The 23,764-nt window shown below is 43.9% G+C and overlaps 1 protein-coding gene across 2 annotated transcripts in view; it reads right to left on the bottom strand.

Annotated features, from left to right (window-relative positions):
• The window catches only part of VAPB (VAMP associated protein B and C), a 37,197-nt gene extending 16,228 nt beyond the window's left edge, over positions 1-20,969 (bottom strand). The window contains exons 1-2 of one of the 2 annotated variants that reach the window (XM_068700430.1): positions 20,658-20,969; positions 5,279-5,431 (exon numbers count right to left, since the gene is read on the bottom strand). In XM_068700430.1, coding sequence (XP_068556531.1) covers positions 5,279-5,431; positions 20,658-20,715 — 211 coding nt within the window. In that variant the 5' untranslated portion in view covers positions 20,716-20,969. The remainder of the gene's footprint in view (positions 1-5,278; positions 5,432-20,657) is intronic. The other variant, XM_068700429.1, reaches the window with a different exon arrangement.
• Positions 20,970-23,764: the final 2,795 nt, after the last annotated feature.

Here is a 23,764-nt window from a genome sequence, read left to right as displayed (position 1 = left end):
CAGCATCCCATCACAAGCAAAACCTGCAAAGCCATTGGGAGACCAATGGAATAAGAAATAACATCAGTTGTACTTGCTAGCCCAGTTGCCTTTTCCAAAATTCAAAGGACCAAGCTGACGTACATCCCGTCCTGAAACGTTTCCACATAACGGCCACCAGTTTGCTCCCAGGCTCCTGTTACACCCCTTCATTTGTTACACGAGGATCCACAGATAGCAAAGCAGAGCTAAAATGCTCCTTTTTCCCCAGTGCAGTTTAATGGCAAGGCTAATATCAGTATCAAGGGCAGAGGAAATTTGAAGCAAGGAAGGAAGATGGAAGGCCACACTCTGCTCTAAAAGCCTGCCAGGATCTACCCCTCCCTTCGAAGAGCAGAAGGAACAGAAAAGTCTCCCTGCTCAAGATCGTCAGCAACCTTCCCCTGCTTTCCATCTCAATTTATTAATGGCTGTTTACGTGGTCTTGGACCAGCGCTGCCCTTGTGCTTAAATATCACAGAAGGGGAAGAGCCCTTTACTTCCAGTGCATTCCAAGGCATCAATCACAGCAGCTCCTGGCCTCCTGGTGAACCAACAGGCCAGACTGCCAGTCCTCTCTGGGTCAGGCTCCCCATTCATTCTCTGCACCTGCTCTGCCTCAAATTCCTCTCTGTCAGTTACTCTACGTATACAAACACAACATTTTATTAGTGCCTTGGACAATAGCATTTATGCTCTCTCTTCCATTACCAAGACTGATTGTACATACTACATTTGCCCTACTCACAGTTGTGTTATGTTATGTTAGTTGTTATGTTAACAATTTGGTCACCCTATGATTAGTCACAACATCCCCATAACCCTCCCATTTTGTTCAACGAGCTTGTAATTACAGCAGAAGTATTTTATTCTCCAAGTACATGATTTTGCAGTTTTTGCAATGAGGCTCATCCTGGTTCTCTTACTGAAGCTTTCAAGGACGCCTAGTTCTAGCTGCATATCTTCAGCCTCCCAACTTTACGTCATCATCAGGGTTTTTAGTGTACTCTTTGTGCCAGAATTGCTTACAAAAGCATGAAGCAAGCTTAATACCAAACATCATTCTCGAGAAACATCACTGGTCACTTCCTCCTGGTGCAGTTCAGAAGCTATCCATCCACTGCAGCACTGCTTACTCTTCAGCAGCCCACTCAGTAGTCTGTGAGTCTATTTGTGGCTTTTCTACCTTTATTAATGGTTTTCCTATACGACATGGGATTAAATTCTTTATGGTCTGGCTAGATCAGAACTACCACGCCTCACCTTCACACAAACAACCCACGCTGCTACAGGGATGAGCCTCAAGGTCACGGTGCCGGAGGTGAACGAAGGACACCCGCATCAACAAACAGGCAGAAGCCACTGCATCCCTTTGTTTGTTCCATGTTTGCATAGCTCTTTCTGTAAATATTGCAGTAACACTGAAAACTGTTGACTCCTGCAGATCAAGATAGACTCTCCTAAAGCAAGCAGACAAAATCAGCCCCTGACTCAGGGACCACCACGTAGCCTTGGGGGGTGCAGGGAATGGCAGGGGCTGATGTGCAGGGAATGGCAGGGGCTGATGTCTTAGCGGAAGAGGCAGACCCTGTGACCAGCACAGTCCTGAAGGAAAACACAAATTGCCTTTTCCAACTCAGGCAAGCTCACAAAAGACTAAAAATCCCCCCAAGGATGCCCTCAGCCTCCCCCAGTTTCCAGGGAGCATGTTCATTCTGCACTGTGCAGCAGGATGCTGCACGCACACGGCACCATCTGTACTTCATCTCTCCCGTTATACACCTAGCTGCAGACTCATCAGCAGCTGCTTGTATTTTCTCACTTTTTCCCTTGTAATCTATTCATGCCTTTTATTTAGATTCCAGCCTCTTGGGAGCCGCAAAATCAGATATCTTTGTTCAAGTAAGGCATGTTTAACAAAAAACAGAATGTGTGCAAATCCCCTTCTCCAAGTGCTTCAGACCAAATGCAATCAAAGAGGGTGACAGCACATACGCACACTTCCCGACAGTTACATAAACTCAGCTGTTAAAATTACATGCCATTATATAACAGGTGAAAACAGGGACTACAAACCTGACATCGCAGCGAGCAGCGCATGCTGACAGAGCCTTAAATGCTGGCATTTAGGAAAAGCTGTGCTATGGCATAAGCAGCCAAAATCTGACACTCCACTAGAATAAGGAAAGCTTTGCTTTTCTAGCGTTTTTGTGTGTTAAGTGAGCCAACATACTAGCAAGAAATAACGTTCAGATAGCTGCCTGCCTAAGGACAGAACACCTTCTTGTGAGCTTATATCAAAATAGGATCCGCCTGTGGGACTGTATGGAAAACAGGCAGCCAGTTGCTACAGTGCAAGGGAGACAGAGGCTGCCCCAAAGGCAGCAGTCAGTCCGTAATATTCTAAGGAACACAAATTGTTCCAGAGCTTCAACTCCGTTGTGCTTTGGCACTGAATTTTTCTGAAGGCACAAGGTGCAGTACCAACGCAGCGCCACTGTGTTAACGCCAGTCAGCAGTTCTCATTGCATAAACTACACACACCCCAATTAGCTTAAGTGTCTGGAAGTTATTACTGAGCTATATTCTAATAATTTCTAGCAAAAACGCCGCTAAAATACAGGTTCGGAAGAATTCAAGTCCTATTTTTATGCCTTATGTGAGACTTGAATCCCATGACTGAAGAATAACTGATTCAGAGGCAAAGAAAACATTTTCTATTTATATTTCTCTTTATTAAATCCAAAATCATCCTCTGTTCCTAAGCAGTATTACTCCAAAGCAGAGGTGAAACATCTCCTTTTCCAAGGATCTGAAAACAATTCTGATTTGTAAATTAATGAAAGTCCCCTTTCAATTCCTCATATCCAATAAATCCCTTTGGTAATCAGAACCAATGATGCTGCCATCTTCAGTACCAAAACTACGTCTCACACATGGTTTATAGAAGCTAGAAGCAAGACTGCAATGAATACAACTCTACTAAAGAGAAATTCACCCATAGCACAAGGTGAAGACAGCTTCTATTTAGAACATTTTAGGAAATGAAGAATTAACATGCATAATCCCTGAAAGTTCTGTAACATATCTACCTATTAATATATTAATTACTTAACGTACCATCTGAGGAACAACATGTACTGCTTGCATTTTAATATGCAATGTTAATAGAAGGGCTGGCAATTCAGCATAGTTATTTATTACTACTAAGTCAAGAGCAGCATGGAAGTACACCACAAATGTGACTTCTGTAATTAAATATACCAAAGCCATCAGCAAAACTGAATCATAAATCACCACAAAGGAAATTATCAAAAAGGGAAGTTTTTCAGAGCTTTGTAAGCAAGAGCAAAGCATAACTTAGAGTAAGCACAGCAATCTCTCAAAATTGGATACTTTAAGTCAAGTCTTGGACTGGATCCATATCCTGTCCAGCAGGCTGCTATGAAGAGCAAGATTGGAAAAGCACGTAAGAGGTAAGCATGATGGTAGCATAATAAGTCTTGCAGTTCACACAAGACTTGCCTATACTATGTACCGCTCAAGACAGAGCAAAGGGTCACTGTAAGCAGAAGTTTAAGAAAAAGAATCAATGTTGAGCTCAAGACAACATTTCAAAAAGTATATGAAGTACTAGCAAAGGAAAAGGGCTTTTAATTTTGAAAGTTCATCTGAAAGATGAAAAGAATTGCCATCTTTATAGCATATAGATAATTTGTAGCTAGAAACCATACTAATTTTCTTTATCGCTTCATTGATTTCAATGCATTTAATATGCTTGCCTGCAGCTAGTATAGATGACAGACAGCTTTACTTGGGAATTGTCCGTAGTTTAAAAGAATTTCGATTCCTCTCTAGAGATCTTTTTCATTTACATATCAGTCATTTCAGAGCTTACTGCATACGTGCTAGGCTTTTCCTGAAGCAGAACTGCTTTGCCTGTCCCACCTGTAGGTACCACAGCACACTAGTTACCTCCTCACTCTGTGACATTCTCCAGATACCGAGTGCAAGCAAGGTACAATTCTGCAATCATATGCACGCTTAATTCGACACAGTAAGAATCCCCAAAGACAAAACACCAGTTAGTTTGCAAATGCAGGCGTACAGGAGAAGATTCACAACATTAGAGTCTCTGAATGTTATAACGTGAAGTATTTTTGGGATCAGTTTTTATTGTGTTGAAGCAAGGTCTCCAAGAACAAAGCATTCAAATATTTTACCTTTTATGCATTAGTAACTTAAGTCCTGCTTTTTACATTTTGATTTTTTTTTTCCAAGTACATAGCAGTAGTTATAGCTCACAAAATTACTTAGTACATGTTAAGAAAGTTTGGTAAGACTAATGGCAAACCACACAACCTACCAGTAAGTAATTTTTGTTGGGGTGGGCTCCCCATAGGCTAGTACCTTGTGTGCTTCTCTTATGCAATATTAAAATTTATTAAAAATAGTAAAACAAGTCTGCATGTTTACAGATATCATTTTCTTAACTCAGAAGTCAGACTTAATTTCTGCAGCCTGACACAATTAAATGCTTTGACGAAGTTCTTTAGATTATTAAGCTTATCAGTCCTTTATGCTTTCAATGTAACGCACTCCTTTGTTTTTCCATTACCAAACTCAGGCAAGCCAAGAGCTACTGACTCATTAGAGAAAATCATTAACTTTTCCTATGAAACAGCAAAGATTTAGTCACTTGACATTTCTAGCACCAAAGCATACAGCATCTCCAAGGAACACAAAACAAGCACGGCTGCAAAGTAAATGTTTGCATTACTGCTTGGTTATATTAGGCAGTTTGGCAAAAGCCTATCAGTCTAAGCTGGGTGGCTGCAGTCCACCCAGTTTTATTCTTCCCTCAATGTGCCTGTCCAAGCACTTGTCTGACCCTGCAATGAGCTGGTTCAGGAAGTTAAGCTGGCAAAAAACTAGCCGTACAAAAATAATCCCACAGGGAGGGCAGGGCTGCAGCGGTACTGACTTGGATAGGCTGGCTAAGTCTGCTATGGAACCACATAAATTATTTATATAGTCCCCCTCCCCCTGCCCTAAAACAAGATGTCAAAACAAGCCCATTACTGCTAGACCAGGAATAAGGGAAGTAAAGACAGATGAAATGGCTGCATCCCTATGAAATCACCACCTCTTGCTTTTACAAGCATTCCACAAAATACTTTCAGATGGCAAAGCATTCCAAGAACTAACTCATTTGATGAGGCTATTTTCAATTACTAAAAAAGACACTTGAATGACTTACCAGAAACATTAATTGATGTTCCTGCATCGATAATTCCACTGTTAGGCCTTACACAGTATCTGCGTGGTGCTGTGGTCTTGACTTTGAAGCACACATTTCTGTCTGTAGGATTGCCGAGTTTCAGGTTTGTAGTGACAACATCTGTGAAAGGGCCTGCGGAAGAGAGCAAGAGCAGCCTTTAAATCACAACAGAAAGCACTCCTCAAGCAGAGGCTGAGCAGGCTCCAGATCCCTGCTCACAAATCTCAAAGTACTGAGATGTTCGGCTTCCCTCTGTGGCATGCACGGTAACCGCGCATGCAGCTCGGGATGCAACAAGGCTGCGGAGCAGCTTGCTCATGGCACCACAGCTGAAGTTGGTCATTAATAGCAAACAGCAAGGGGGGGGGATCATGTATACGTGCTGCCAACACAGCAACATGGCATTCAAACGGTGCCAAGTCCTGTGCTGTATCAGTTATTCCCCTCCAACACTGAACCAGAGTAAAGGCAGGCTCGCAGGGTACCACGTACATCTGTGCATGGACAAAAATAGGTGGGGTATAGGGAAATGGTTCTGGCTGCTAGAAATGGTACATCAGAAGCAATCTTCATAAACAAAATCCTGCCTCAGAGACAGGAAATAACCCCGTGGAAACAGGAAAGTTCCTGGCAGCTGACAGCACTGGCTGTGACTTCTGTATCAGCACAGCCAGCTCCGACCCATCGTCAACTTCTGCAACACCGAGTGCAGGCAAACACATTTCTCGTAGGCTCACTGCCCACCTGAAGCTGCCCAAATCCCTTCGGTTAGAGGAAAGGCTGGCTCTGGTTTTCTGTAAGGCACTGATAAATCAGGCAGGTAGCGTGCAACCGCACTGCTTGCTCCGATCACAAAGAATTTAGATTAAAGAAATACAAACACAATTTTATCAACTGTCTTCTGCATAAAAAACAGTAGCTTCATGCCTGAATATTTTCATCTCCATTCAGGAGTGAAAGTCCTAAAATTTTAAAAGTAAATAATCATTTTTATAATTAATACTAATAAAAACACACAATATTCCCCTGTCATCCTCCTGCTCTCTGCAGAAAATAGGATTGGTCCTCGGCTGCAGCATGGTTGGCTTAAAAGCACTTAAGATTGCTTACTTTTCTAATTCATGACAAATTCATCTCCTAAAATGCCGCTTAACACAGCTGTGCAAGGATTACAGTCCTGCAACCATAACCCTCAATCCAATTTGTTTTAAGCGATAATTAAACACAAAGAGATGGCACCCCAGCAGCAGCACTGGACCACGCTGCCCATGATCCCAACAAGCCAGCCCTGCCCTTACAACACAACCTGGCAGCAAAAAAAGTGAAGCAGGGAAATTTTCATATCCGATGACAAAGGTTTCACCAAATCTGGGCCTGGTGATGAAACATCAGGATGTGAATGAGAATGAAACACGAGTTCTGCCTGTGTACTGCAGGCAGGGAGCCTTCAGGTCTAATGGAAAAGAACTGGGCAGAGCAGCTGGGAGTTGTTAAAAACGTTCAACTAGCAGAAAAATCCAGCAACCATTTACGTATGTAAAGACAGTAGCAGATCTTCAAGGTAGATCTAACTGGGGGATGTCTAATGTTTCGGAAGGAATTACTTGATGCCTCGAAGTTATGGATGTGCCCTAGGAAGCTCGAGCACAGCACAAAGGGAGGGTCAGGGCCGTCTGCCCGCGGCCCTACGTGCGCAGCTGCGTCCTCGGCAGCTTCACCAGTCTGCGTGCTGGGATAGATTTCCCCGGGGAAATGCCGTGTTTTCTTGGCTGATCCATGAATGCATGCGGGATTTGTGCGCCCCAGCTTCGAGCTGCTGTTTGTAATAGTAATACGACAAAAGTCTGCGTGTAAAATAATTTCCAAATGGATTTACTTACTGCTAACACGGACCATACCGAAATCGTTGGCAGCAAAACCTTTCAGCAGACTGAACTCATTTCTTGTCTGCTTGACTTTTCCTCTTTTTCTGTCCGCTAGGCTACAGAAACTTTTTAGACGCATTTTCCCCAAATTACAGGTCTCACAGATCAGCCAACACAACTGCACGGCGAGGCTGACGCCCGCTCGCAGCAGACGCGTGCCAGGCACACTCCTTCTGGCACCGCTGTCCAAACACCGTAGGCAAAGCAAACAGGAGCAGACAAACGCAGGATTACAGTGCCATTATAGGTGTTCTGAAGTGCGTAACAGAAGAAGAAATAGACAACCGAGTACTGCTTGGGCAATTAGGGCACGGCAATGAAATACTATCAGCCTGGTACCTGCCTTCTAAGAGCAAGGCCCGTGGCCTGCCAGCTCCGGCTGGGTGAGACCTCGACAGCTGTTGTTAAAGGATCACAGCCGATGTTAGGCTTTTGGGGGGAGGCTGGGGTGTGTAAGAACAGACCCTGGGTGAAGCACAGCCTAATTCTGTACTGGAGATGGGTCTTTGCTTTCTAACGGCTGGATCTGAGCATTTCGGGTAAGGGTGGGTTGGGTGTTAATGGCCACACGAGACTCACACATCGATGCTGGAGCTTCGATTTTCAATGCGAGGCATTGGAGCTTCTGGAGCCAGCTTGAACCAAAAGACTGTATTTGTGATTGTTTTCAATATTGTTGGAAAAGCGAAGCTTATATTTCTGTAAACACCAACCCAGCAAGTTTAAGGGCAGGGTGCTTTCCAAAATGACATTTCACACTTAAAACAAACAAACAAAACAAACAAGAAAACACTTTTCTCCCATGTTTTTAAAGATCATGAGAAAAATGCCACTGGTGTCATCCCAAGGATAAAGTTATGAGAAACTCAGGGTCTGTATGTGCATCATCTGACACGGGTCGCCATGGGAGCGAGCTGTCCAGAAGGAAGAATGCGGCAAATTGAATTTGGTGCTGAAAGTTGGGAATATTCCACAAGGACCGACGACAACTTCCTGCCAGTTAGGATAAAGTCAACTTGTGTTAATGCAAACCATGGGCATCTCCTAACGTAAACAAGCAGGTACCAAGACGAAAAACAAAAAAAACACCGCAGATGTCATATTCATGCAACAACAAGCAACAGCGAGTGTCATGGTTTTTCACGTGGTCTCTTTTCACCAGGGTTAGTTTCAAGCTACAGCTGTGGCTTTCCACCCAGGAGCTATGCATACAAGCCTTCACATTTGAAGATCACAGCATTATCTCAGAATTTGCCACGCTCCATTTCCTATCCAAACACCAGCGCTGTATCAATCTTTCCTAGGAGTGTCATTCCGCAGCGTACTGCATTATAATATCCCAGATCATTTTAGTAATAATACAAAAGCCTGAGAATTAGGTCAGAAGAACATGATGTCAACTCTATTTAAATTTTAAATAAGTCTCCTCGCAATAAAAAGAAGCGCACATAATTGTAACAGCAAATCCAGGCTGAGAACTTTTTGGTTAGCGCAGTGCTTCGCTACAAGCTTCGCACCACTGGCTGCTCCCAGTAACCGTGCTGCACAGCTACTGCACTTGAGCAGAATCCTAAACACAGTTTTTCCTCATCTTAACTGAAACTTCATGCTTCAGCATGGCCAAGAAACAATCTTCATATATATGTACTTGCAGTGCTGCAAGACTACTGCTGGAGCATGGTCTGGCACATGCAAAGTCTGCGTAAGCATCAGAGGCAGAGCTTTGATGCCACATGCTTGGGCAGGAACTTTGCAGATTTGTATGTGCAAATACAACCATTAATACTTCTTTATAGTTAACTGCAAACTTGCAAGGCTGCAGTCTCACGGCCACTTGATCCTCACACGTTTGTCTCGCTGCTGCAAGGGGAGGTGGTCTGACCTCTCCTCTCCACCAACTGCTTGTACGAGCTGCGGTGTTCATCTGCTGCATGGAGAGCTGAGCCAGGGAGCTGCTTAGGCTGAAAATTAATCCACTTAAAAGGCAGGGAGTGAGGGAGAGGGCAGTGGGGAAGAGAAAAAGGAGAATCAGTTTTCAGCCAGATCAAGCAGCACTCAGACACTGCCATCAGGCAAACCGCATCTTCCTGCACAGCAGCCTTCTGCCAAATTGAGGCACTAAGGTCTCATATTTAGCAGGTTAAAGCTGGCACATCTAGGTGTATGCTCTGCAGCCACACTTTCCCTTGAAGCGTTGGCACAGTCGTTTGAAGTAATTAAGGCACATGCCTAATTTTTTTGTTGTGTGTTTAAATCTAATGCAAATTGTTATCTGCTTAACGCTGGGCATCCCCTAAAGCAAATTTCCTGAACTGGTGCTTCTCGGAGTAAATGCAATACGTGGTACAACCAGAGTCATGTCAGATTAAACTGGTAATCAGTAATTAGCATGGGTAAGAATAAATTCCCATGTTGTTCCCAGAATGTCTTAGATGCACTTTCATCACCTTTTCCTAAGCAACAATTTTCACCCCTTCATCCCAGCACCACAGACGTTTATCGGAAGGCAGAATAAGCAGATGTGGGCAGAAATACAACCAGAGCCTCGAGCGACGCAGCCGCTTGCAGTTCCGTTGGGGAAAGCAGCCGAATGCACCAACAGGAGGGGAAGGACGTATTTCACCGCGGCTGAATCCCATCGATGTGTCAGATGAAAGTCATTAATCACATGATAGTCATCAACCTTAGAAAGGTAACCAAGGAATCTTTAACAAGCGAGATGGTAGAAAGCCATAGAAGGGGAAACTTAAATTGTTTCATGGCTTTTCTCAAGAGCCCAAGCCGCATGCATTGATGCATCCTAACTAGATGTCCACATGGAGCAATAACTCATCGACTGAAAGAGCCACATTTACTGTGTGTGAGTGAGAGCATGGGGGCTGAACACGATGTTTCAGGCTCCCTTCCCCACCACGCACACGCAGTGCCTGCACACCTGCCCCTTGTCCCAGCCCCAGTACATGTGAACCTCCTGCCAGGTCCCAGCCAGCATCACCCTGCCGACAGATCGAGGGCTGCCCAAAAGCACAGCCAGCTCTCCATCTGAGCAATTTTATCCCTCAACTTCCAGTTTTCCTTACCACTATATCCAAATTGTTTCCCAATTTATTATGCATCTGACAGTACTGATTTTGCTTTCTATCCACAGCTTCTGCCATTTTATTTTCGGGGGTGGCTATCAGCAGAGAGATGGTTAAAATAAACACACTATTGGCAAAACATTAGCAAGAAGGCTCAATAACAGGTGTAGAATTGCCTTACTATACACTTCTTTTTAAAGTTACATATAAAGTTGATGACCTTTAAAAACAAACTGAAATGTCAAGCAATGCGTTCTGAGCTATCAGCCAGGTGCCTGTGAATCAAGAACACCTAAGATCCAATCAAACTCTCCCCCTACCTTACTTGTCTTAAGACAAATCACTTAAGGGCTTGATCTTCTGCTATTAAAAGCCTTAAGAGTTGACAGCAATTCCTAAACAGGAGCAGGTTTGGACCCTTAGTTTGCCTCTCTGTGAAGTCAGGAGAATACTTACCTAATTAAAACACTAATCTTCACAAGATTTTCTGTAAAAAGCACTGTATGCCAAGTTTTAATCATCACCACCATCTGGCTCTGGAGACATTCATAATTAAGTGAGCATCAGCAACTTTTGAAATCAAAGAAGTCGAAGAATGAGAAACAAGAATTGCCTGTGTTGCATAAACATCTTATTTCACAAGTAACTCCCTGAAAAGACCCAGCTATCCCAAATTTGGTAATTATGTTAAAGAAAAAACTTAGGCTGCTTTTAATGCTCATGTAAACCACTCATAAACCTGTCAGTCTCAGCTCAGGTTTTGTAGGGAAACAGCTAGAAAAGTGTGCCCTTGTGGAATCAATTTCATTACTCTTACTGTGCCTATCCTCACCCGAAAGAGCCCTTGAAGCAAGAACGGAGGGAGGGAAGTGGCCACTTCCACTTTTGCTGTGCTAAGCAGTAGAAGCCTTGCTGAAAAAAATATTATAAGAAGTGCCATCCAAATCCCTCTCTGTGAAATAATTTATGCAGTGAGGTTTTTTTTTGTTTTTTTTTTAATATCATGTAATCAATAAGATGATCTACAAGGTGGGAAAAGGACACAGAAAGCCAGTAGAATTACATGATCCAGGTGCCAAAGTTGGATCAAGGCTGGCAGTAAATGATTTCATTTGGATGGATTAATCGGTGTCCTTCCCTGGCCTATTTTGACACAACCTATTTTTGCCAGAGCATGCCTCATGCTCAAGAGGAAAGAAAGACAAAAAACAACCATGAGTCTGATGACTATTTTCAGAACATCTATTACGATGTAATTTTTGTCACCTTCTATTCCTCAGAGCATCATTAACAGTTTGATTTCACAGTTGTAAGAGCTGTGAGGCCACACATAAGGTTCCAGGCGAAATGGAAGAATGTCCTTCATGTAATTTTGGTACCGCTGCTATTTGTTTTTTTTCCCCTGAACTGCTCTATCTGGAATTTTAATTTTATTAGACCTGAGCATTACTTACAGGGATCTTCAACACCAAAATAATGTAAGAAGAAATATTTTCTCTACATCCTCAGCTTCGTGCAAATTTCTGTGTACAACTGAATAACCGAAGACCGATAGCAGCTGGCTAGCTTTTAGAGGTGTATCTGTTTCAAATGTGCTTTCATATCCTTTTAGAACTGAGTGCCAAACATATCATGTTTCTTTGTTCACTCCACTCACAAACGCCACACATATCAACTCTCTCCAGGTAGGAAAACAGCTCAGGAAACAGTGGCATGCTCTCTTTTCACAGCGGAATAGCAGCTACATCTCTTTCAATAACCAGGAAATACTAAGTCCTCCATATAAAAGATAGCTCCTTATTTCTGCACAGCTTGAAGCCTTACTCACACGGGTTGCTGGGTGGGTACCAAAAGGATGCTGAAACAAAGCGCAGGCCCCTGGGGAGAAGCGTGGATGCAGCAGTGGAGTGGATGCAGCACCACAGCCTGGTGCGCAGCCTCCCCTGGCAAAAACAGTGCTGGCTGAAGACTGAAGTCAGCACGAAGCATCTCCCTGGAAGAGACATCACGGTTTTATCCCCCTCCACCCATCCCAAATTACCCTTTTTTCTTGTACTTCTTGCGAAGTAATTTTCCCTGGTCTAATTTAATCACTAATCTCCATTTCAGATGCACATGCAAATGGTAGGGAAGGAACAACATAACTACGCTAATTTTATGCTCGTATATACTCTTCAAATAGACAAGTCTGATGTGTAACTTAAATAGCAACTGAACAAATATTAACTGCAAAATTATGCATAAATTGCAAATACCAGAAGAGCAAAATTAGAGATTTTGGGACGCACAATGAGTAGCTGCTTTTCCAAGTTAAAAAAAAATCTAAATAGGCAGTGAGATACTAATTATATCTACAAATTAGGAGGAATCCTGAATTTAGCAAGATACATTTCTTGGGAGCCATTTAAAACTAGCCCATTAACTGTGCTTTCAAGATCAAAGGGAAAAATAAAACAAAAACAACTCAGAAAATTAGTCATAAGCAGTGAGAGAACTTAATAAAGGGGAAAAATACCTGACAGTTTATACCACTTGGCATAGAACAAGACAAATGTGTGAAGTGGCATTCTACAAACCTAGACTCCCATACACATTATCTGCATCCCTGCATGGGTGAAATCAAGAAGTTCAGAGTAAAAAAAAAGCTATAAAAATATTTTTAAAAATACCTTACTGCCCTTTGACCTTCGCTCTCAGTCTGGTGAGCACATAGGAAGGCCAGATGAGAAGATACTGCAAACCAGCGGAAATTATGCATGCAAACACTTTGAGAAGATGCAAAATGCACTGGTAAGTCACACACTGCAAAATGCAACAGCTGCAAATATAAACAGGCAAGGGTGACAGTCCAAACACACAACTGCACTCTGGAGTGGTGAATTTCTGCTTGCGAGAAACATTAGAAGCACCAGCAAGGATGAAATAACTGGCTAGATGAAAAAAAGCAGTCAGGGGAAAACCAAAAGTTTTTTCTTTTTTTAATTAGAGTTCCATAGTCACTTGACATGGCTTCTACAAACGCAACTAACTTGAATCAAGGCTTTAGAAATGTCTGCAAAAACATGAGATTTAGCTGCATAGTGAGTCCCACACCTACACGATTTTATAATTTGCATCAAAAGTAAACGGATCACCAGGCAAACCTCCCCCTTCTCTATTTTTTCCACACCTCGTGGAAACTAACCAAGAAAACAGGATTAAATTTAGAACTATGAAATCTTTAATCCACAGCACCATGGTATGAAGGGCTTCGTTTACAGCTTGGAAAATGAGACACTAAGGTAGTTTGGTAAAGAGATTATTTTCATAAAGTATTTATAATAATGTGGGATAAAAGTACTGCATGCGGCAGCAGCACCCAATTTGTACAAACACATACAAATGTTTTTGGGGCCAGAAGGCTTCCAGTGGAGGTAAGCACTTTTCAGAGCAGCTGTAAGGCAGAAAGGACAGGCTCGGTTAACACGCGGTAGGGTTATCCTGCTAGTGTGAACACTCAATCACTTCTGTCCATGTGCATCTTAATCCCGCACTGAATTAAACATGGAAATGGTGATTTGCTTTGCATATGTTTTCGGTGACAGCAAGACTGGGACAGCTGCTCTGGACTGATGGCACAAATCCCTCCCTCGGAAAGGTTGCCTAGCAGGCCAAGACTTCAAGCTCACCAACAGCCCAGGCACATTATGGATATTCCGTGTGTCTTTGACAGAGCTCTGAGTCTACAAAGGAGGTATGAAAGGATTTATACATTGAATAAATTTGGGGTCAAAAGTCAGAAAAAGAGATTTGGCACGAGCCTGGCCCTTAATTTAGATAAAGGGCTGTTTAAATATTGATGTGTATAAGCAGCACAGGCTTCCTTTCGGCCTCACTTAGCACCTAATGCGGTGAGGGAAGCAAGCCTGGGCCCTCAGCCTAGGCAGGCTCTGGCTGAAATCACTGAGGTTTGGCTTACAGGGAGAAAACGATGGCTTGCAGTGGCACGGTGATAACGTGAAAGATCGTATTCCCTGCAAAAACGAAGATGAAATTGAGGTCTGAAACAACAGCTGGTACCACAAACAAAACTGTTGCAAACATCATCAATAAAAGCTCTCGGAGCCAACCAACTGCACTGACAGAAAAAGCAAAAAGGCTGTTATTGTACCAACTGTGAAATGCTTTCAGTAGTTATTAGTTGTTCCCAGCAGGGAACAAACATAAGACCAATATGGTAACAAGATAGTAGAAAATGAGTGTGGCTGCAAGACGTGGGCAGAATTAGCCAGGGTCATTTGACTCCCGCATTGTCTCCGGTGAGGCCAAAAGCTGTGTTCGGAGGAGCTCTGAAAGCAAGAAACAAGACAAACCCCCGGGTCAGCCGGTTTTCTGCAGAAATTGCATTATAACGCATGCAGAAGTCGCTCACTTGATCCAAAGCGCATTTGATGCAATCAATACCTTCTAGAGCAGGGTGCATGCAACAAATTAAGCTTCTTTTGAAGCGGGCATTTGTTCATAGATGTAAGCTGAGCTGAGCTCATAAAGTTGGATCACTCACTATGGCGATGATGCCATTTTTCCAGTTGAGTTTCAAAACAGATCCAAGAATCTATTTAAAGGCTTGCGCTGATTTTTACAATCCTAATTCTGAATTAAAGTACAATTAGGCAAAATTCAGCCTTGTATTCAGATGCAGCTCACTTATTTAAAAAGAATTTTTAAAATTTCCTTAATCTGATTTGATTTCTTTTTGCTTTGATTTATAAATGATTTATAAGACATGTTAGGTGGTAAGACAGATGCAATCATTTTATTTCCAGGGAGAATAAGCTATCAGAAACTCCTGTGCAGATTTTGACTCCACATTCCCGTTTCACAGGTGACAAGACATAACACATGGCCTGGTGGGCTGCAGCTGGTAAATACACGATTTGCTGCTCTGCACATGCGTGAATCTGCATCTGCTATGACACATTACCTGTCTGGAGAGAGACAGTCACTCCTTACCTTCAATATAGTTTATTACCCAGGCATATTTTCTGAAGCAATGAACAGAGGACACATGCCATCGCCAGCTCAGACTGGCATTCTGCCACCGAAGAGCTTTCAATAACCAGCTGGACAGCCTTGTTTGTCACCTATCATCACAACGGTTCCATAGCTCAAACTGAGCACGTTTTTCCACTACAAGGACCTCTTAAAAGAGCAGCTCTATGATTTTCCTACTAAAAATTAACTTAGCTGAACATCAGTGCACAAACATCAGATTCCTGAGGAACTGGAAATTCTGAACGTACGTGCCCCTTCCAATAAAGGCGAAGAGCTGATCATATCGAAAACACAAAATGCCACAAACCTAAGAGAAGAAGTAAGCTCCAAATTATAATTGCTCATGCTGATTTTATCACTGCATTAGGCTCTTCCTTGAACTAGTAATACTTTGATCCCATTAATGCTCATTACTTCAACTGCAATTCTTAGAATCAATGCAGTACAAAATTATTCAAAAGCCCTCAACCCATCCATCGCGTTGGCTGAAACCTTCAAGTTGATTGTGAGATTTTTGGAAATAATCTTAGGAGACCTAAATATGTTAATTAAATTTAAAAGAAAACATAGCTAAACTTCTTTTATTTGCTTCACACATCCCAAATAATCATTATTTGGCTCCCTAACCAAAGATGCATCCTGTTCTAAGTTTCAAATTTTTGTCGGCCCACACTCGTACAATTCCTCCTCCTTTCCCAGCAGGGCCGTGTCATGTCTCTAGAGCGCAGCACACCAGCTGATTAAGGAAACACCGTCTTTAACTTATTCCACCTTTCAAAAAATGAGATGTATCACTAAATAGGTACAATGCATCATTCTGTTGCCTTTATCTTCAGTTCTTCTCCTCCAAGCATTGCTCTTTTTAATTCAAGAGTCTATGGAAAGCCATGAGGCAATCATAAAACTAACGCACGTGAAATTAGAATAATTCAGTGAGATGCAGTAAGTCTGTCCAACTATAACGAACTCTTAATAATTAGAATAAAACTACTGATTTTACCTAAGTTGTGAGAATAGCTAGAGTAAGATGAACTACAAATATTTAAGTGTCACCAAAAAATGACTAATGAACTATAGCTTCATACAGATTTATGAAGCCTGCCTGTTATTTAAATACTGTTCTCTTTTTGAGTGTAAAACTTGATCAAATACGCAGAAGGATGTGAAGGTTTACTCATATTTGATCTACCAATGATTTTATTAGGAATTGGGCTAAACAGAAGCAAGCACAGAATGGTACATTTTCCAGCAGAAGAGCAGCCAGCCATTGACACAGCAGCTTTCAAAGAGTAAAGAAATCCTAGCGCTGACTGCCATTATGCTGTGAACACCAGAAGGGCTCTAACAGTTTAAAGGAAACACTGTATAAATTTTCAACTTAAAAGATGCATATTAATTATCCTAAAGAGGCAACTTCTCATAACGCTGTCAGTATTTTACATTCTTAAACAAAGCCTGTTCCAGCGGCAGCGATGAGAAATCCCTGTTTATCCAATAGAGAACAGGATGAGCAGGCAGCCAAATCCCTCTGAATACCTCCAGTGCCTGGGCCTTGCACACAGATCATGACAGGGAGGGAGCGGTAAGCACATAGTTGAGTCACAACATCCCGCTAGGTCCTCAGCCTTTCTTCCCAGCCCTGACAACAGCAGATTCAAGGCTGATCGTACGTCCCAAACGCTGCCAAGCCGCTGGACCGAAAAGCCTTAGCTCAGTCTCCGGTAAGAATTGGGCATTCGCATCGGACAGAGGAGGTTTTGCCAACCTGCAAGGCACGGATCTGGCTGTAGCTTGCCCAGACGCACACGAAGGAGCTCAGAGCCATGCACCTGGGAGTGTGCTGCAAGGGCTGAGGCCACACCTTTGGCTGCAGCTCTGACATACCCTGGGGATGCAGCAGAGCCAGCGACGGGCCATGGCTTGGAAGGAACACCGCTGGGCCTGGAGCCACTGCTGGAGCAGTATGATTAGGAATGGAGAGTACAGGTCATTCCTGCTTGTTATTGTGACCTTCGCAGAAAGCAGAGCTGCACAGAGGCGTATTGCAGGCGTGCAGGTGGAAAAAATCACACACCGGACACAGGAAACTGTGTTTGCAACTGGCAGCAACTTGTGCTGGTTGGCGAGGAATTAATGTGGTTGCACAATACTGCTACTTGCCACTTGGGGAGCACTGCAACAGAGTGAGTGCTGAGTCATAAGCCCGGGCTCACCTGTAGCAACCCCCCAAAACCCCTCTGACACGCATCACAGCCCACGCCACCTCCACCCGCTGGCACAAGCCCTTTGCCAGCCACCCCCACCCCAAACTGCACCTGCAGAGGATGCTGCAGCAATTTCAAGAAGCTGAAAACCCAGGTGGGTCCTAAAATAAGTTCAATTCTAACAAAACATCACTTGCTGGCACTAAATAAATCTGTTCCAGGTGGGCCCATGATGCTGGAAGGATAGGTCTGCCTGACTAGGGGCCATCCTGTGAAGCAAACGAGGCAGTGCCCCATAGCACAAGTGTGGCACTGTAATTACCAATGCTATCAAAACACATCTAGCTAAAGGGGCCAGAATTACACACCCCTGCACAAGTTTAAAGCTTGTGCTTCCTTAAGTCTGGTCCTTGAATATCATGATCTAATTCATGGCAGAAAATCTCATTGTTGCATGCTGTGTCTTTGATTAACAAAAGGAAGGGAAACATACATGCAGATGTTGTCACGTACAGCACCAAGGGTCTTTTTCACCATTCATTACCAGTGAAGTCTCAATGATAAACCTGTAGTTCAACGCTTTCTCACCTAGGCAGCAAAACTGCAGTGACCAACAGAAGTCACTGGCACAGCTGCACAGCTGCTGTTGCACATGAACAGGGTAAGGAATGGGCACTTCCAGCCACATTATGGTCAGAGAGGAGTGTCCTGCCTCCCGCTATTCACAGCTGCATTTCAGCGCAGCACATGGTGATGCTATTTTGGAGCGTGTGTTATGGTGTAGGAGATGGAGAGGAAAGACAACCCCTGCTCATGCTCACATGCTATGAAAAGCAATTCTGGCATGAATATCTTCTTTGATATTTCTGAAAAAAAAAAAAAAAAAAAAGACAAATGGTATTTTGAAAGACCTAAACGTATTTAGAAGAATTGCTGCAAAACAAGGGGTTACAAAAGCTTCTTAGAAAAGGTCTTCAGATCCTTTCTTTTAAATGAAAGCAGTGGCTAACAGAGACTGCTGCAATCCCACACACTGGGACACACAGAATGAATCCTCACTTCGGTATCTTGTTCCTGCCTCCTTTCATAAATGTCACACCTCCCTCTAGATTTTATATTTAAGAATCAAACAGAGCAGCGTGACAACAGCACAGCCGATTATTTTCTGCATTTTCTACCCGTGTGCATCTTGACAGAGACCTCTATCCATTTCCAGCGTTTGTGAAACTCAGTTTAGGATCCCACCTCGCTGCTGCTGCCGCCCTAAAGCGTCGAATCTTTTGGGCACACCAGCGAGGAAGCGGAGCTGCACCGGTCGGCAGCGCTGCTGGCACCTGGCAGTCCGCATCCGCACGCGCTGAGCACAGCAATGCTCTGCACAGAAATGCAACTGTTTACAGAGGCGAGAGAACCGTTGCTGCCACGTTAGCAGGCAGCAGGCCATCACAACAACAGGACGAGAATCGCTTAGAGCGGAATTGACTTCATGAATACTTCAAACTGGCCTTTCCTGAATGAAGGCCGGTGGTCAGCACTGCCTGTCAGGAAGGGCTGTAAGACAGGATTTATTGCCAAGGCATACGAAGGCTATCCATAGCATTAGGCCTATTCCAACATTAATATTTAAGCATACTTTTAAACTAAGCCATAGATTAGCTGCAGCTAGTCAAGCAACATTGTACATTATAAGAAGTGTACGATGCTGGCTAAAGATTTGACAAAGAAAACCTCCATGGTTGGTGAATTTAACTTCAGCAGTCCCAGATCCTCCACTGAGGGCCAGGCAGCCTGACTAGTTAGCTTTACCCCAACAACAACAACACCACCCCACAGTTTTTGGCTAGTTTTATACCTGCTTGCAACCAAGCGATAAGAAAATGCCCCAAACCACAATTAGGTGCCCCTGGCAAGTCTGTACCAATTAAGGCCCTGCTTCTTGCCTGCTTCAGCTTCCTTGATGAAGTAACGTTACTGACATTCACAACAAGCATAATTAGATGAACATCAGCCCTTAACATAAACAATATTAGAGCAGTTTGCTTCTTAAGCATGTTTGATTCTGCTGCCATAACAACATGCAAAGACTTCAGCCTGCAACAAAGACACATTCAGTCCAGCCAGGGTTTATTACTGTGCCTTTTGGTAAGCCCAGTTTATACTAATAGTTTATATTGAAATATTAACTACTAAATACAGGCAGAGACTTCTCCTAGGTGTAAAAATGCTATATGAAATGTTATATGAAATGTTATATGTAAAAGTGTTATACTGCTTTTGAGTAAGCAGTAATTTTACCAGATGCCAGCAAATAGGTCGCTATTTTTAAAAAAGGAAGATTTGCCAGATATTCATCTGAAGCTCTACAGCACCTCTGACTCCTGCAGCATAAATAAACTTGCCGAATGCTTATTTGTAATCCCCGAATATTGCATTACAGCAGCGCTATCCCTCAGGTCACAACGCTGGAATCTCAACGCCAGCTCCAACCCATTCAAGTGCTGGGCTTGCGGGAAAGACGGGGTTGGGGGCAGGAGGAATATTCGCAAGGAATGCGTCTGAACGCCTCGCAGCGTTATGGTAACGAGGATAAAAGGAAAAAAAAAAAAAAACACGCCACGAGAGGCCACCAGGGATGGAGCCGGGGGGGCTCAGGGTTTCCCGCAGCCCGGCCGAGCCCCGCCGCACACACCCGGGGGTGCCCCGGCTCCTCGGGGAGCGCCTGCCCCCGCCTCAGCCCGCAGCGCATCTCCCTTCCCCGAGGCCCCGGCTCCGTCCTTCCCCCTCCCGAGGGCACAACGGGCGCTTCCCCGGCTCCCTCCAGGCTTCTCCTCAGCCCCGCAGCGCGGCCATGGCGGGGCCGGGCCCGGGACCCCCCCCGCACCGCGCTGTGGCCCCGCGAGGCCGGGGGCTGCGGGAGAGGAGCCGGGAGAGTGGGAACGGGAAGGAAGGAGGAGGAGGAGGAGAAGGAGGAGGAGGGGGACGGGGAAAGCCGCGGCGCTGAAGGACATTTTGGCAGCGGGCGCCCGGCCCCGGCCCTACGGAAAATGGCTGCCGCCGGAGCGGGGCCGGGCGGTGGGGAAGGCGGCGGCGGGCGGGAGGGCGGCGGGCCCCGTACCTTTGAATTTGAGCTCGTGCTGCGGTTCGAGGCTGAGGACCTGCTCCGCTTTCGCCATGTTCCTCCTCCTCTTCCTCCTCCTCGGCGGTGGCGGCACCAGGCGGAGAGAGGAAGGGAGGGAGGAAGGGAGGGGAACGGGAAGGGAGGGCCGGCAGCGGGCGGGCCCCGAGGCTTTATTCAGCGCCCCCGAGCGGGGCCGAGCCGAGCCGGAGCCGGAGCCGGGGCCGGGCGGGCAGCGGCGGCTCCCGGTGGGCTGACGGGGACGCGGGGAGAGGCCGGGAGGGCCGGGGGGGAGGCGGGGATGATGCAGCACGGAGCGGCACAGGGAGAGGCTGCGGCTGACGTCTGCCGCCCGCCGCCCGCCCGCCTCCTGCCGCGGGGGCCGGGCCCGGGGAGGGGAGCCCGGAGCCCCCCGAGGCCCCGCACAGGGGCGGCTCCGGGCCGGGCCCCGAGCCCCGGGTAAGGACAGGGCGCTGCGGGGCTGGCCTCCAGCCACGGGCTTTGTAGTGGATAAAGACGCGTTCAGGGCAGCTCGGGGGGTTGAAGGATCCCCCTACGTACAGGCTAACGGAAGCTTTTTTCCTTTTTTCTCCACGTCTTGAAATATTTTTCAGTTTACAGATTTGTCTACTTAACGTGAAGTGCCACTCTTCTGCTGACCTTAGGCCATAACAGTTGTAACAGCACTACATAATCATTCACCTGTCCCCTCCCCTAGTTTTCTACAATCTAAAACTTCATAAGAATTCATAAAACATTACTGACACATCAAATGAAGGGGGCTGTAACAACAAAGCAAGAGACTGGGGTGTCCCTGTTACCAGAAGAAATGTGCCAAGGGTTGAGGTCCTAAAGTTTAGTTTATGTATAATTAATAAACAAGTTTTTGTGTATACAAATTCTTTTCTTGGACTTCAGATGGGTAGGACAGGGGGAGGAGATACCATGGTTTCAAGGATAAAAGCAGTCCTATTAACAGAGAAAAACTTTCAAAGAATTCCAATTATGTTAGAGCAAGTCCTAATGAGGGGTGACTGGCTAACACGTAAGAGATTGATAAAAATATAGTAATAAAACATTAATGTAAAAATTCATGTTACCACACGACTACAAGCTCTGTGATACACATGGTACCTCACATGCCCACAGGTTCTTTGTATCGTGAATGTTATCACAAATATTGTTTTACTTTGTAATTGCCAAAAACGTATAAAAATGACTAAAAATAGCTGGAATAAAAGGGTTGCTGTGTTGCTGGCAATAAAAGCAATAGCAAACGAGTGATGTGTATGTTCAAATTAACAGCACTAAATGGATGATGACATTCAGTGCTGTAAAGAAGCCTGCAAAAGCACATCTGCAGTATTTGTACCAAGTCTCACCACCAGCTGCTCTTGTCCACGATAATTCCTTTTTTTCAATTAGTTCATTTAACCATCTCCCATCATGTTTCACCTTTTGTTTTTGTTCCAACACTGTTTTCGTTCCATGCCAAAACAACATAAACCCATATAAATATTTAGTACAACTCTGAGTTTTGTAGTGAAACTTGGCAATACTTTCTACCCAATACATCAGGACTAGTTGTTAAAAGCTTCAGCAATGTATAGTAACATGCTCGAATAATGTACTGCTGTTCTTCCTTAACTTCCTTCTCCTCCCTTCTGTTGAAAGAAAAGATGGTCACAATGTCATAAAGGCATGCTTTTTTTTTTTCCAGGTCTCTGCTATTCTACTGTTAATTGGATTTGGAGCCTAGGATGTCACTAGCTTATTATTTTTGCTATTTGTGGGGGTTTAATTTATACTATAAACTACAGATTATGTCATAACATTTTATTAGATTTCAAATCAGGAGGTAATTCAGTTCACTTACGACTTGCAGTAGAGCTTTCTTTGGCTGATATTCTGGAAACATTGTCTTCTTTCACATAATCTATTTTTTTCTATAAACAGATTCTCTCATTGAGCTATAAAACACGGCTGTCCATAAACATTCCAATTAATTGGTAGAAAATGATAAGCTTTATATACATCTGCAAGTTAATTGGAAACTAATGAGGAATAAGACAAAGGAAACATTATACAACATATAGTCATACATAATAAAAGTCCCTAAAGTAAACAACTCTTCAGAATTGCTGCCCAGACCTTTCCACATGCTGCTTTTTCTGAAAGAAGTACAAAGTACACCCTTAAGTGTTTGATGAGCCACAGCATAAAGGGTTTGCCAAGTCGGCATCATCTTGCAAAAGTAGATTGCAGCTGGCAGCTCTGAACTTACCTGCTTGGATGTGGAGGACTCCCCTACATTTTCATCCATGCTGAAATTCATATAGAGCACGGCAGTTTTTACTCAAAGTTGAAAACTTATGAAGTCTTATGAATGTAGTTTGCCTTTTTTACTTATACATAAATGTGCATACAGTCAGTATTGTTCAGATCAGATTAATTGCAATGGACACGCATCAAGGTCACCTGCAATACTACATTGCTATCAGTTACATAAAACAACCCTCACTTTGTTAACAATTTCAGCCACACTAAGGCTAGAAGAAAACTTGTTGCCAAGGTGCATTTTTGAATAATAGGAGAAAATAGTGATGAATGCTACTGGGAAAACCTGAAGAGCATGTGAAAGCTTTGTACTGGAACAACTTGAATGAATACTTGGTACAAAACTTTCACCTTAAAAGCTATGAAAGTCTCTATCCATGAAAAATATTATTCCTTCATATTGCGTGCATGCAAATGACATGGTTTGCATCCAGTTTCCCTATACAAACATGTAAATGTATCCCTCTCTATTCTAGCACATTCCTTGTATTTACCCTGCTTATACACTCTCCAAAGCACACTTGTACCCTTTACACAAATACATTTGACACTCTTCAAAGCAGCTAATACACATCTGAAAGGACAACCTAAAAATAGCAGACACCAAACAATAAATTTACATTATTCCAAGTCTGTGTTAAAGAGATCTTACTGTTTATTTTTGCATGTGAACTGTAGCCAGCTGCTTAGTAGAAACCTGGGTACAGGATTTTCAGGTGAGAAAAATATTCAGGAGAAAAATATTAGAAACAGGATTATTTTTCTTCTCT

This window comes from Anas acuta, chromosome 16, assembly GCF_963932015.1.
Source record: "Anas acuta chromosome 16, bAnaAcu1.1, whole genome shotgun sequence".
Taxonomy (NCBI): Eukaryota; Metazoa; Chordata; class Aves; order Anseriformes; family Anatidae; genus Anas; species Anas acuta.
Note: the sequence above shows the minus strand (reverse complement) of the source record. Positions and strands in the feature narration are given on the sequence as shown.